Below are 13,407 nucleotides of genomic sequence, written 5' to 3'. Positions count from 1 at the left end.
GACCGACAGAATGCGAACGAGCGTCGAAGCGATGCATAGTGGTGACAACAAGCTCCGAAACCATCCTCCTCCGCCCCATCTAGCACTCCCATGCCCCAGTGCGACCCCTCTTCGAGGCGCCAACGCCCTACTGCCCAACCACCTGCGCCTCCGCGGCCGTCCATGCTGCAACGCCCTGCATCGCGCGAAACAGCAGCGGGTTGAACGCCTCTCCCGGCCGCTCCTGCTCGTCCTCTTCGGCCGCCGTCGCCGCATCGAGCGCCGCGCGCTTCGTCGGCGCAGACGATGCACCGTCTGCTGCCTCTGCGGGGTCGAGCGGGCGCTTCTCGCCTCCTGCTGCGGGTGCTGCGTCTCCAGCAGCAGCCGGGGGCAAGACCGCCTCAAACTCGTCGTCCTCGTCGCCGCCGTCCGCCCCTCCCGCCGCCTGTTCCGGCGCGGCGTGGACTTCCCCCTCGCTCGTGGGGAGCGCGGCGGCGCTCGCGGGCGGCGGCTTGATGTCCCAGGCGGTGAGGCGCTCGGGCGTGTAGCGCGGCTTGAGCGCCGTCAGCGCCGAAAGCGAAGTCGACAGCGCGTGGAGCGACGTGAGCTGTGCGGGAAAGACCCTAATGTATCAGTCTCGTGTGCAGAACGAAGAGCGGTAGAGATCCCGAGAGCAAAGAAGGGCGCAGACGCACCACGCGCTCGTTGAGCACCTCGAACAGGCTCGGCGCCTGGTACACATTGCCGTTGAGGATGTAGTACGCGCCGACGACGGTCGTCTCGGTCGGCGACGCGCGCTGCCGCTTGTGGATCACAAAGAGGTCGTCCTGCGGGCGCGACGAGGGGGCGACGACAAACTCGAGGCCCGTGAAGCGGCTGTGCGTGTGGGGGAAATAACGAGTCAGCACTGAGCTCATTCGCAGAGTCGCACAGCCGACAGCTCGGCGCCTCGTGCGCACACGACGCACCTGAGCTCCTTCTCCTCGTCCACGCCGTCCATCCCCCCGCGCGAGAACATCATCTGCATGCGCAGCTGGGCGTTGCTGCTCGCTTTGTCGAAGAACGGGCTCAGGCTAAAGTACTCGAGCGCGTGCTGCGCCGACGAGAGGTGCCCGCCCGTGACGAGGAGGAACTCGGGCGCGCGCCATTGCAGGTGCGCGAGGTTGAGCGGCGCGGCGGGCGCGGTCGACATGGTTTTGGGCGATTGGGCGCAGTCGCACGCGGTCCTGGTCCGTCGTTGTGGAGAGAGCGGCGCGACGAGATGAGGAAGAAGTGGGGACGAGGCGGCGCGCGAGAGGGCTGCAGGGATACAGCGAAGGCGCTCAGGGGCTCAGAGTCGCACGCAGTCGACCGGAAAAGCACCCCGCGGACGATCTCGAGCTGTTGTGAGCGAAAGCGCGCGAATGGAACGAAGCGAACCAGGCAGCGGAGTTTCAGCTGCCCCTCGAGAAGTCACGGGGGACAGCCCCGCGTGCATTGCCTATTTAGAAAGAACGTGAGCCATTGCTGGAAGCACTTGTCCCAGAAAAGCCGCAATGCCGCCAGTTTGACATTTCAGCCCACGCGGAACGACGGCTTTCGCAACGATCGCAACTCATGCCCGGTCGAGTGCCAGCCTTTGACTCTTGCGCCTCGCAAAAGACACTTCCACAATGTCAAGGTCACGCCGCTCCGTCACCAAGAATCACTCGTACGCATACTCGTCGTCCCACACCCTCGTCTCTCCCCAGCTCCCCCTCTCGCCTTCCCTGCCCGCCTCCCCTCGCAGAGCCTCCACCTCTTCCAGCCTTCCCTCAGGCGGGCTCTCCCACTCGATGACCATCCCATCGACCGCAGGCCGAACCCACCTCCCGGGGAGGACGCCCCCGGCCCATTGCTCGACCGCCTCGAGCGCGCGCTCGATCCACAGCTCGCCGTCCTCGACCCTCGCGTGGCTCTCGAGCCCAGCATACACCTCCGCGGCCGGGGGCTGCTGCTCGCGCTCGTCGCGCACCCGCCACGCCGGCGTCGCCTGGGCCCCATTCGCACGAGCGTGCCAGCTCTTGCGACTCGTCTGCCCGCGTCCGAACTCGCGTCCAAACGCACACCACAGGTCGTGCGTCGTCCCGTGCCCGAGGTCGGTCAGGTACGTCTTGAGCGCGCCGAGGCGGCGCGAGGTTGCGATCGCTTGCGGGAGGGCAAAGTGCGACGGGCCGAGGCGGAGGGCGGCGCCGCTGTCGATGATGAGCGCCTGGAGGCGTGGAAGCTGGCGCGGGGAAGAAGGGAAGAGACCGTTCTGGGTTGGGAGGGACAGGTACGACGAGAGGCGCGTCCACTGCTCCTCCGGGATATAGCTGCGTCAAAAGCATCCGTCAAGCTTGATGGACGGAGAACAATGCCTATCTGCAGACGTACCTCACGTCCGACATGTACAGCACGCTCGAGTCGATCAGGAAGCCGAGCGCAATGAGCGGCCTCGGCGGCGTCGTAAACCACCGGCCATGGTGCACCGGCACGGGCGTGAACGTGACTCCGCAGATCTCCCAGTCCTGGTCGTCGGGCATGACGTGCCACTCGAACGAGGGGAGCGCGCCGCTGCCCGACGCGGCCGCCTTCGAGACCATGTAGCCGAACGACGCGCGGATCTCGTAATACGTCCTGCGCGTGCAATAGACCGGGATTGTCGACTCGATGGCGGACTTGTATGTCCACGCACGGAGGTCATCGAGCCCGTCAATGGCGTCGGCATGGTGGTCTGCGGCGGGGTGAGGAAGAGAGTGTAAGCAAGGGCCACGACTTGCCCGAAGTGAACGCAAGCGCACGGCGCCAGATCATCTGGCGCTCGCCGCTCGTATTCTCCAGGGAGGAGAGAGCTCACGTGTGAGAACGCAGGCGTCAATCTTGCGGAGGCCGTTCTTCGGGAAGAACTTGAGCGCCTGTTCCCGAAACGTCTTGCCGCAGTCGATCAGGATGGTCCTGCTCGCGCAAGCAGCGCAGTCTGGATCAGATCTCGCGCTCGGACGATTCGTAACCACGAGCAACCGAGGCGCACTCACTTCTCCTCGTCGCCCTCGCGCAGCCCCGGAACCCTCACGACTGCGCCCGTGTTGCCGCGGATGTTCTTGCTCCGTGGGTTGTCGAGCGTGTCGAGGCAGCACTTGCAGCCGTTCTGCGGATCCGTCACGCATGTGATGTCGGGCACGGCGGCTGAGCCTCCGGTGCCGAGGAGGAGGAGCTTGCATCGGCGGGAGGTGGGTCCTTTGGAGAGCTGCGGCGGAGGCTTCTTTGTAGCTGTTCGAGCGCGCGTTGAAGTGGCGAGAAAAGGCAAATCTGGAGGTGCGGCCGGGACGGGAGAGGCGGGGGGAGAAGGCGAGGGCGAGGGGGTTGCGAATTCGGGACGCGCCGAGCTGGCCAATGACATCGGGGCCTCGCGACGCATGGACTCGAAAGCTTGAGCAGGCCGGGAGACAGAGCAAAGAGCCGCGAGAGGTGTGCGAAGCAGGGGCAGCGAGCGTCGGAGACAGGAGACGAGACGGACTGTCCGAGGAGCACCAGCGAGGCCGAGCTGCACATGGTCAAGCTTGCGACGACCTCTCGTCCCGGGCCTCGTGCGAGCGTGCTGAAGCGCGCCGGGTTACGGACGGCAGCGAGAGCGGGTGCACGACTAGTTAGTGCTCGAGACCAATTGTGAGGAGCGGGAGGAGCGGGTTGCGGCGGGCGGATCCAGTTGCAGCAGCGGGATGGCGAGCAGTCGATGCGGCTGAGCAAGAGGCGCCGTGACCCTGTAGCGAGTCTCGTAGTTCTTGTCGACTCTGGCGAAGCGCAGGCGAGCGATCGACGGGCGCGTCGCGCTCGCCTGGGTCCGCCGGTGCGCCGAGTCCGCCGGATCGCCGAGTCCGCCCGTCGCCCGAGTCCGAGATGAACGCCGACGCCGCCAAGGCAGCTCGCTCATGCTCTCACGCTTGCTCTCCACCGCGACGAGGACACGAACAGCTATAGCTACCATGAGCACAGCCACCAACGCACCCGCGCCGCCCAACGACGCCCTCGTCGTGCGTCTCGCTCTCTCTTGTTCGGGCCTGCGTCATCCCGCTCGTCGCCTCCCCCGCGTGCACAAACTGCGACGGCGAAGGCTCTGCGCGCTTCATCAGCTTGAGCTGGGCATGCGGCTCGGGGCACGAAGCAGATCGGAGGGATGCGACACCGCCGACAGGTCTCGATCACGAGCATGTCGTCTGCCAACGACCAGCGCACGCCGTGCCGCGCACACTTAGCCATGCGCTTCGTCGAGTCTGGTTGGAAAACTGGACGGTCAAGCAATTGCACCCGCTCGAGTGTGAGCCGTTGACCCTCTTCTGTTGCTGCCTTCCGCGCAGATCCGCCAGCTCGACGCCCACACCACCATCTTCTCGCAGCCCTTCTCGCGCGGACCCGTCCCCTTTGGCGGCCGCTCGACCGCCATCAAGCTGCGCAACGGCGACGTGTGGCTCGCCGCGTCGCACCCGCTCGACCCGGCGACGCTCAAGACCATCACCGACCTGGGCGACGTCAAGCACATTGTCGTCTTTGACAGCGAGCACAAGATGTACACCAAGCAGTACACCGACGGTGCGCCTCGCTGTGCGCGTGTCCGGCGCCGCACAGGACGCGCTGACAAGCGTCGACATCGTCCCGCAGCCTTCCCCTCTGCGCGCCTCTACTTCCCGCCGAAAGCCGCCGCGCAGTGGCGCAAGCAGGGCCTGATCACGCCCGAGGTGGAGCAGCGCCTGTTCACGTACGGGACGCAGGGCTCGGTCGGGAACCGGCCCGACCCGTTCGAGGAGAGCACGGGGGGCGAGATCAAGAGCGCGGATTTTACCCACGCGCACGTCAACGAGGTGCGTGGTGTGCTCGAGCGCAGACTGTCTGACCTATGGCGCGAGAACCCAGCTGACTGTCCCGGGACGCTCCTCAACCGTGCGCAGGACATCGCCTTCTTCCACGTGCCCACCAAGACGGTCATCGAAGCCGACCTCCTGATGAACCTGCCACCAAGCGAGCAGGTGTGCTAATTCCACCTCACAGCCTTCCGTCGAGATCCCCGCTCACCCACTCGTTCCCGCACGCGCAGTACTCGAAAACGTCCGCGCGCTCGACGCTCCCATGGCTCTCGCACAGGGCGCGCCCGGGCACCAAGACGCACCAGCGTTTCGTGTACCACCTCGCCGCGACCAACAAGGCCGAGATGCGCGCTGCGGCGAGGCAGGTTGCCGGGTGGGACTTTGGTGCGTCTGCCGGCGCCGGCGTTACCACGAGGAGTGCAGTCTTGGGATCCTTGCAAAGCGCGGCCGCGGGCTGTTCGAGATTGCAGTGCTGCTAACACTGCTGCGTGCTCTGTGCAGACCGCATCATCCCCTGCCACGGCGACGTGATCGAGACGGGCGGCAAGAAAGGTGCGTCGTCGCGCTCTCTGTCATGTCCTGCACGCTTTTGCCTTGAGGCTACGTGACTGACGTGGAAGTGATGATTGTAGCGTGGACCGATACCTATGCGTGGTTCCTCGAAGGCAACTGAGCCTTTACGAAGGTGCAGTCAAGCTTGAGCGGAAGAGGAGGAGGAGGAGCGGAAGAAGGGAATGTTGTTGTCGCCCCCCGTCTCGCCCGTCGTTTTCGTCTGCAGTCACAAGCCGTTCTCTTACACACGCGTGTGTAGCTTTAGATGCACTCAGCCCGGGGATGTTTCTTCTCGTCGTTGGCGGCCGCTTGCGCTTTCACGTGCAATCGGGGATGCGAGGAGGGATCGCCTCGGTCGGCTCGGCGCTGGCCGTCCTGGCTCGATCTCCGAGCAGTCCAGGAGCCTCAGCAGTGCAGCTTCCTCGAGCAGGGCGGAGAGCGACGAGCGGAGGCGAAGACGGCCGGATCGGGCAAGCGCGGCGGTCCAGCCCCCCCTCGCCCCTCGCTTCGTCCTCTGCGTGCTGCTGGCTCTGCTCTCGCTCCGTGTCCTGCTGTGTCTGCGTGCTGCTCCCCTGTTCCTGCTCTCTGCCGTGTAGCTGCTCTCCGTCTCTCGTTTCCTCCCGCGCGACCCTTGCCTGGTGGTGCGTCTTCTCTCCTCCATCCCGTTCCGCTCCCGTCTCCGCTCACCCTGTCCTTCTCCCCGAATCCGGGCATGCAGCAACCTCGCCATACACTCGTTTTCCTCAGCCGACACACCAGCACAGCAGACGCCCGCAAAGATGCCCAACTTCTGCGCCGGCCTTGGCCTCACCTTCAGCTTCGCGTGCGTTGCCTACCCTACCACCCTGCCTCTCCTCCGCTTGCTTCCTGCGGAGCGGATAGCGCAGGTGGTGTCGGTTTACGTGGACTGACGCTTCCGTCCTCTGCGTGCAGTGCCGTGATCCTGCTCGTCTTCGCGCAGGTGCGCCGCCTTCCCCTCCTCGCTGATTGCAGCCCACTCGACCCCGAGCTCTCGCTGACAGACCTATGCGACTCACCCGCAGATCTCGCAAATCAACTCGGACGTGATCCCGCGCCACCTGCGCCTCGTGCACATCGACACGTCGGGCCTCGCGACGGCGCTCAGCAGCGCGGCCAAGGCGTCGCCCGTCCCGGACCTCGCCAACGCCAACTACAGCGACATCTTTAGCTCGCAGGTCGTCGGCGACGAGTACTTTGTCAAGAAGACGGACGAGACGCTCGCGACCGGCGTGCGCAAGTCGTACGAGTGGGGCCTGTGGAGTGCGTCTGCTCTGCACCCGAAGAAGCGCCCATCGTTGCGCGGCGCTCGAGCTGACGCCTCGTTCTCGCTGCCCCTTTGCAGGCTACTGCACGACGAACGGCGACGAGGGCGACGCGCGGTCGTACTGCTACACGCGCTCGATCCACCCGTTGTTCCAGCCGGCCAAGGTCCTCCTCGAGGACATCCCCGCGCAGTACTCGGCCCTGCTCAAGGACACGCTCCCGGAGAACGTCTTCACCGCCGACAACTGTGCGTGTCCTTGGCGCTTCTCGCTGCTCCCAGTCCCGTTATGCAGCACTGACCGCTGAAACGCCCGCAGACCTCGGCACGTACACGCAGGCGGCGACGTACTGCACGATGGTCGGCTCGCTCGCAGTCGCGCTCGCGGCGCTGATCGGGCTCTTTGCGCGCAAGGGCGCGTTCGTCCTGTCGTCGCTCCTGTCGATCGTCGCGTTCCTCGCGCTCGCCGTCGGCACCATCATCTACCAGGTCATCTTTGCGCGCGCGCGCGTCGCCATCAACGATGCGACGACGGCGGGGACGGACGTCGGGATCACGCTCGACTACGGCAATGCGCTCGTGCGTTGCTCACTCCCGATTCGGGCCTTGGCTCTCCTACGTTGGGCGCGAGTCACTGATGGGGCCGTGGCGCGCGACGTTCACAGTGGATCCTGTGGGCCGCGACGGTGCTCACGCTGTTCTCGATCCTCCCGCTCTCGATCGCGTGCTGCACCGGGCGCAAGGACGTCGTCGTCGTCGCGCCGCCGCCGCCCGCCATGGTCAGCACGCGCCGCTGAGCGTGCATGCGCCGGTCGCGAAGGAGGCTCGGGCGTTGAGATTGCGCGGTGTCGTGAGGAGGACGTCGCTTCTCTCTCGCATCTGCCTCCTTCCGACCTTGTTCCGCCTCCACTCCTCACCCACACTCACCTACACTCGTTCCTACATATCTCTTCTCACCATCATAAGTTTCTCACACGGATTGGCTCACTCTACACACCACCCCTCTGTATCCACCCTCGCCCGCTCGATCCGATGCTGTCCCCTCGAGCTTCTGCGCGAGCAAGAGTGTCGGGTCCGCGGCGCCCTTGTAGCCTTGCCTGTCTAGCTCGACCAGCTCTCGTATTGCCAACGCGGTGCTTAGTCTGCCGTTGGTCTGCAGTCGAGTCTGACGAGATCCGACCAGGTTCCGTCAGAGTCGCGCAATGTGCAGAGTGCTATTGGCGGTGTGGCAGGCAATACGATCGAGTCTGAGGCAAGTGCGAGGTGAGATCGGCGCTAACGGCAAGTCCCGGGGGATAGCCGCTGCCACGAGGGCGCGTCGTCGTCGTCGTCGTCGCTGCTGCGGTCGTCGCTTGTCTCTCCCGCTCTCTCCCGCGTGCGATGCCGCCGAGCGACCCTGCGCACCCGCCCAACGCGCCGCCGGGGCTCATCGCGCCGTCGTCGGGCCACTCGCCCTTTGCGCGCATCGCCCTCCCGACCGCCTTCCCCGCCAGCTCGCTCCTCCGCGGCCAGGGCGCCCACGGAGAGCACACCAGCTCGCCCTACGTCACCGATCAGCCCCGCTCCGCCCTCAACGAGCGCTTCGGCGGCGCAGAGTACGTGCCCCCGCACCTCCGCCAGCACCACCACCACGCGTCGTCGTCGTCGTCGCCGGCCGGCGGGACGGGCGCACGCGCGAGGGCGGGCACGGGCGGGTCAGAGCAGGGGCAGGCCCAGGGCGGAGAGCCGCGCGGACAGACGCTCGAGGAGATGTACTCGGCGCCCGAGAACACGCTCGAGATCGAAGTGAGGGACCCGAGGACACAGGGTGCGTCGTCGGGGCGATTCTCTGCCACTCTGATCAGCTCGGGGACTGCGATGAGAGATGCAGGTTGGCAGGGAGCGACTCCGAGAATGCACAACTCGCTCGACCTCGAGACTCACCCTTGTGCGCGCACGCAGAATTCGGCCGCAAGATGTACACCGACTACGAAATCATCTGCCGAGTGCGTCTTGCTGCTACAATCTGTCGAGCAAGCCGTCGCTGACGGCCGTCTTCACTCGATTTCGCCCGCCTTCGTGCCATTCCGTCGTCCTCTCCGCCGCTCCTCCTTTCCCACGTCCTCCCGCCCCGCACTCGCCTCGCACAGACCAACATCCCCGCGTTCCGCGTGCGCTACTCGTCCGTCCGACGACGCTACAGCGACTTTGAAGCGTTCCGCGACATTCTCGAGCGCGAGTCGCAGCGCGTCAACATCCCGCCGCTCCCGGGCAAGGTCTTTAGCGGGCGCTTCACCGACGAGGTCATCGAGCAGCGCAGGGAGGGGCTCGAGCGCTTCTTGCAGATCGTCGCGGGGCATCCCCTGCTGCAGGTGCGTGGTAATCCTCGTCGCCCGCTTCAGAGGCGTCGCTGGCGCCGGGCTGTCACCACAGCTTGTTCCAGTGTACCAGAGTCTCGCGAAGTGTGGCTACTGATCGTCGTGCTACCTTCGCAGACCGGCTCCAAGGTCCTCTGCGCCTTCCTGCAGGACCCGAGCTGGAACGCCGCCAACTACTAGCCTCGACCCGCTCTCTCCGCCTTGCCCCGCCCTCCGTCTGCCCCGTCACCTCGCATCGCATCTCTCCCGCCCTCTTCTTCTCGCCTTTCGCGCCGTTCTCGCTGTGCCCGAGCAGTACCTCCTTCCCCTCCCGACCTTGCGGGCTCTCGTAACCCTGTTCCTTCCCAGTTGTAGGTCTGTGTTTTCCTCGTCACGTTGCCATATTACCCTGCTCTTCAGTCCGTTCGGTCTTTCGGCACGGCTGCGCTGCGCTCTCCCTCTTTCTCGCTCGACTCGGTGCACGACTCGCTTGCTCTGCCTTCCAGACGCGATCCCACTGCGGAGCAGCGTACCCGCGTCCATTGCTCTCCCTCGCGACTGTACAGCACCATCTTCACAGCCTCCTCGCCCACCCACGCGCACTCAGTACCGCGTCCCAAAGTACCTCCTCGCGCGCCGATAATTGCCCTCCTCCGCCCGCCCCGCCTCCGCCTCCGCTTCTGCCTCTCCCCTTCCGAGCGACGCCATGCTGGGCGCCTCGCTCTGGTGCGGTCTGCGGCGCGATAGCCCGCGCGTAGGTGGGTGGGGGACATCGGCGCTGCTGGACGCGGCGGACGACGCGGAGGAGGAGCGGCGCGAATCGAGGGAGTCGCGGCGGAAGCGCGCGAAAGCGGGACGGAGGGGGAGGGAGAGGGAGGTGAGGAAGGCGTCTTCGAGGCGGACGAGATGCGCGAGGGCGCGGGACTGAGGACGGAGGATGGAAGGGGGCGAGAGGGAAGGTCAGGTTTCGGTCGCGCCGCCGAAGAGCGCACCAGCAGGAGCAGACCACTCACGCTCGCTGCGATGGTCTTCTCGAGCTCCCTCTCGCGATGAGATTGCGTACTTTGTGCCAGTCTTTCGACTGCGCGAGGGTGGAGTCGGAAGGAGTCAGCTCGCGGCGCGAGGAACAGGACCCGACGCGACCAGGGCGGACCTTCTTTCTCTGCAGTATTGCCAGTCAGTCCGTCAGACTCTGACTAATGGACGAGAAGGAATGGAGCGTACGGCGGGCATAGAGAAGCAGCGGCTGAGTGGACGACGCGGAAGGGAGATGCGTCAGATCAGACTGTGCAAGCACGAACGTCCACAAAGTGGGTCGCAATTCGACCATTCCAGACTCACAGCTTGGAAGGCCTGTGCTAGACGCATGCCCACGTCGTGACCTGTACGGCCCAACTCGACGAAGCGTTTCGCTGCTAATTGCCGCTCAATGTCTGTCACATCTCCTCCTGTTTGTTCGAGTATCAGCGCATTTGTGTTCAGATTCGCCGGAGTGAGCTGGCGTACTACGCTGAGCTTGCGCGATCTTGAGCTGGACAAGAAGACGGGTGTATTCGCGGTGCAGACAGTCGATCTCGGCGAACTCCAGAGCAAAGCGCCAGCCTGCACAGCGACCATAAAGGAGCATGTGAGCGGTTCGACAGCACTCCCGTTGTGAGGAGGAACGCTTTCACGCACACTTCTCCGCTAGGCACCCGGAATGAAGGAGCCTTGGGTCAGCTGCCGAACTCGAGCAGGGCAGGAGCACCGGGCTCACCTTCTTGTGCTGCTCCGCATTGCAACAGTAAGTAGAAATCTGAAGCCTCGCACGAGCATGGCGAGGGGGAGGCACGCACTGTCGTGTGCTAGCGCCTGTGGCTGCAGCCGGTTCAGCGTGTCGTCGAGGGCTTCGTCCTGCATGTCGGAAACCAAGCAAAACGAGTGCAGGATGACAAGCTGCAATAGTGCGGAAGCCAGGTGCACAGCGACTCGAGGACGACGCATGCAGGAGGCGAGAGGGCGGACCAGAGTGGTCCGCGGGTGGCTCAACAGGAGAGTCGTTAGGCTCAGGCCGGAAGCCATGAGGCCAGAGCGTCGTGATAAGTTTGTGCGAGCCATGGATATGTGACGCGTCACACTCAGATCGAGGCAGCGCAGCAAAAGCGGCGGCAAAGACCTGACTTGCGAAGGTCGACTTCACCAATCGTCAGCGCTTGCTGTATCAAGTCAGCGATAGGTGCAAATGTCTGGTACAGCAGCCTGAACAGGCAAACAAGAGTGGATCGAACAGGTGGGCAACTGCGAAAGAGTGCAGGAAACGGGAACAGCAACGAGACGTTGACGAGACGACACGGGCGTGCGCATGCGCAAGCGGCCACTACGCCGCAGCGCCGCGACGCGACAAAGACCCTCATCACCACCACCGCCACCAACTCTTCGCCCCGGCCCTCACCGGGCGGAACACCTCGACCTCTGCGTCCGACCCCTCGACTTCGCCAGCCTCGAGTGCGGCGCTGACCGCCGCGTCGATCGCGCCGGGCTTGACGAGCACCTGCCCCGCGCGCTCGACCGCACGCTGGTACGTCCACGTGGGCGGCAGGGGGTCCTTGCTTGGAATGGGCCCGCAGCGCTCGATGCGCGCGCTCCGCTCGGCGCGGAGGAGCTCGTCCACGCGCTCGGCCCAGCCTGCGCGCTCGGAAGGAGAGCCGGACGAGGGCGCCTGCTGCTCGATCCAGGCGCCGGCCTGCGCCGCGGCGTGCTCGCCTGCCGGGCGGAGCAGGGCCTGGAAGACGTGCGGTCCGTCGGTCCAGATTTGGTGCGTGATGCGCTTGTTGCTGGCGCGGCGGGCGCGACGAACAAAGACGGTAATCTCGTCGGCGAGGGTTTCGAGGCCGCCGGAGTGGACGAGGAGAGGCGGGAAGTTAGACAGCGCGGAGAGCGGGGCGAGGGCGGGAGAGACGTATGGGTTGACGAGGAGGTTGGTGTAGTGCGAGGATGGCTGTGAGGGCGTCGTGAGAAACAGGCGAGGCGGGTGGAGAGGGTCGTTCGGGTTGTCAATGCTGAGATAGTCCGTTTTCTGTGACGCTTCGATGTCAGTCGCCCGCGCCCTGAGCAGACTGATCTAGCTTGTACGCACCTTGTTGCGCTCCCAGCTTTCAAAGCTGGTCGACAGGTCGAGCCACGGGCTGAGCAATACGGCGCCGCCGACCTGCGGCAGACCCGAATCGCGGAGATACATCATGAGCGCCACGGCGAGGTTGCCGCCTGCCGAGTCGCCCTCAACGACGATCTGGCTCGCCGGAATCTTGCATTCTGCACGGAAAGACGACGCGTTGGCGCGACTTCGCAAAGGAGACCGATGGCGGTCGAAGCGTACCTTCTGTCAGGTAGAAGTAGGCGGAGACCGCGTCGAGCAACGAGGACGGGAAGCAAACTTGCGGCGAAAGGCGATAGTCGACAGCTGTGGGCTCGAGGACATGAGTGCGCTCAAACACGAGCCTCGATTGCGCAGCTTGGACGACGGCGAGTTGCACACGAAAAGCGGGACTCACCAAACACCCGACACCTCATCTCTTTGGATAGCAAGACATGCAGCGGACGATGAGTCTTGGTGCTGAGGCGGACGTGCGCGCCGCCGTGTAGCGAGAGCATGACGAGGTCGTCGCGAGCAGACTGCTCGCCGGTGAGCAAGCTGTCGTGCGCGAGCCACTCGGCCTGTGTGCAGGAAGGAAGTGTGAGCTGTGAGAGCGGATGCGCACAGGCACAAGCGCTGGTGGAGACGGAGGAGCAATCGATTTCGTGACAAGCGCACGGAACGCACCTTGAGCAACCGGTCGCCCGTCTCCTCGCCGTCGAGCTCTTCAAGCACTCCCCCAAGTCCGCGCTTCTTCACCCTGAATTCGAGCTCCTTGACGACGCCCTCTTTGAGCTTGTCCCCCTCGGTAGCGAGCAGGCGCTCGACGGCTTCGCGCTGTTCCGTTGAGAGGCGCAGGATCTCGTCTTCCGGCGGGGCGGGCTTGCCTAGCCGCGCGCGGATGGCTTTAGACTGGCGGTGGCGGATGACTGCAGTCAGGGCGGACAGCTGCAGAGGCCAGGTCGGAGCGGCAGCTGCGAGGCGCGAGGGTGAGCCGCGCGGTCCGTGCGAAGCACAGAGCTTGCGAGCGTACCGCCCAGCAGGAGGTGGCCGAAGGCGCCCTTGATGGCAGCGTAGAGCAGCCCAGACGTGCCCGCACTGTCGGTTCCTGGAGTGTGAGCCAGTGCAAGGTGGGGACGGACGGACGGACGAAGCGAGCGCACAGCCGGGTTGCGAGCGAGTCGGGCTGAGGGTGCTGCACCACCATGATTCTTCGGGAGCTAACGAGCAGGGGTGAGTCGCGGAGCACAAGGGCTGCTGCGTGAGAGGATAGCGAGCGACGGGAGA

General features: G+C 65.2%; 6 protein-coding genes across 6 annotated transcripts; 3 read left to right on the top strand and 3 right to left on the bottom strand.

Annotated features, from left to right (window-relative positions):
* Positions 1–127: 127 nt before the first annotated feature.
* Positions 128–1,171, bottom strand: MED6 (mediator complex subunit MED6; the record flags this gene model as incomplete). Its single annotated transcript, XM_076652450.1, has 3 exons — positions 128–586; positions 675–855; positions 948–1,171. 3 exons carry the CDS (start codon positions 1,169–1,171, stop codon positions 128–130), a joined length of 864 nt encoding a protein of 287 aa, XP_076502008.1.
* Positions 1,172–1,663: 492 nt separating this feature from the next.
* Positions 1,664–3,379, bottom strand: JCM10292_000727 (MBL fold metallo-hydrolase; the record flags this gene model as incomplete). Its single annotated transcript, XM_076652449.1, has 4 exons — positions 1,664–2,312; positions 2,374–2,713; positions 2,837–2,934; positions 3,015–3,379. 4 exons carry the CDS (start codon positions 3,377–3,379, stop codon positions 1,664–1,666), a joined length of 1,452 nt encoding a protein of 483 aa, XP_076502007.1.
* Positions 3,380–3,962: 583 nt separating this feature from the next.
* Positions 3,963–5,511, top strand: JCM10292_000726 (uncharacterized protein; the record flags this gene model as incomplete). The annotated part of the gene is made up of 7 exons (XM_076652448.1): positions 3,963–4,010; positions 4,335–4,566; positions 4,636–4,835; positions 4,923–5,000; positions 5,069–5,222; positions 5,340–5,390; positions 5,471–5,511. 7 exons carry the CDS (start codon positions 3,963–3,965, stop codon positions 5,509–5,511), a joined length of 804 nt encoding a protein of 267 aa, XP_076502006.1.
* Positions 5,512–6,169: 658 nt separating this feature from the next.
* JCM10292_000725 (uncharacterized protein) lies at positions 6,170–7,469 on the top strand (the record flags this gene model as incomplete). Its single annotated transcript, XM_076652447.1, has 6 exons — positions 6,170–6,213; positions 6,324–6,351; positions 6,434–6,671; positions 6,754–6,921; positions 6,992–7,251; positions 7,338–7,469. The coding sequence occupies 6 exons, from the start codon at positions 6,170–6,172 to the stop codon at positions 7,467–7,469; spliced, it is 870 nt and encodes a 289-aa protein (XP_076502005.1).
* A 583-nt stretch (positions 7,470–8,052) lies between these two features.
* JCM10292_000724 (uncharacterized protein) lies at positions 8,053–9,209 on the top strand (the record flags this gene model as incomplete). Its single annotated transcript, XM_076652446.1, has 4 exons — positions 8,053–8,479; positions 8,614–8,657; positions 8,802–9,023; positions 9,147–9,209. The coding sequence occupies 4 exons, from the start codon at positions 8,053–8,055 to the stop codon at positions 9,207–9,209; spliced, it is 756 nt and encodes a 251-aa protein (XP_076502004.1).
* Positions 9,210–11,400: 2,191 nt separating this feature from the next.
* On the bottom strand, positions 11,401–13,327 carry JCM10292_000723 (alpha/beta hydrolase; the record flags this gene model as incomplete). The annotated part of the gene is made up of 7 exons (XM_076652445.1): positions 11,401–12,063; positions 12,124–12,299; positions 12,364–12,447; positions 12,539–12,701; positions 12,808–13,094; positions 13,154–13,218; positions 13,284–13,327. The coding sequence occupies 7 exons, from the start codon at positions 13,325–13,327 to the stop codon at positions 11,401–11,403; spliced, it is 1,482 nt and encodes a 493-aa protein (XP_076502003.1).
* Positions 13,328–13,407: the final 80 nt, after the last annotated feature.

Source organism: Rhodotorula paludigena (genome assembly GCF_050403205.1).
Source record: "Rhodotorula paludigena JCM10292 DNA, Rt_paludigena_JCM10292v1_ctg76, whole genome shotgun sequence".
NCBI classification, from domain to species: Eukaryota; Fungi; Basidiomycota; class Microbotryomycetes; order Sporidiobolales; family Sporidiobolaceae; genus Rhodotorula; species Rhodotorula paludigena.
The sequence above is the reverse complement of the archived record's forward strand: the minus strand, read 5'-3'. Positions and strand labels throughout refer to the sequence as shown.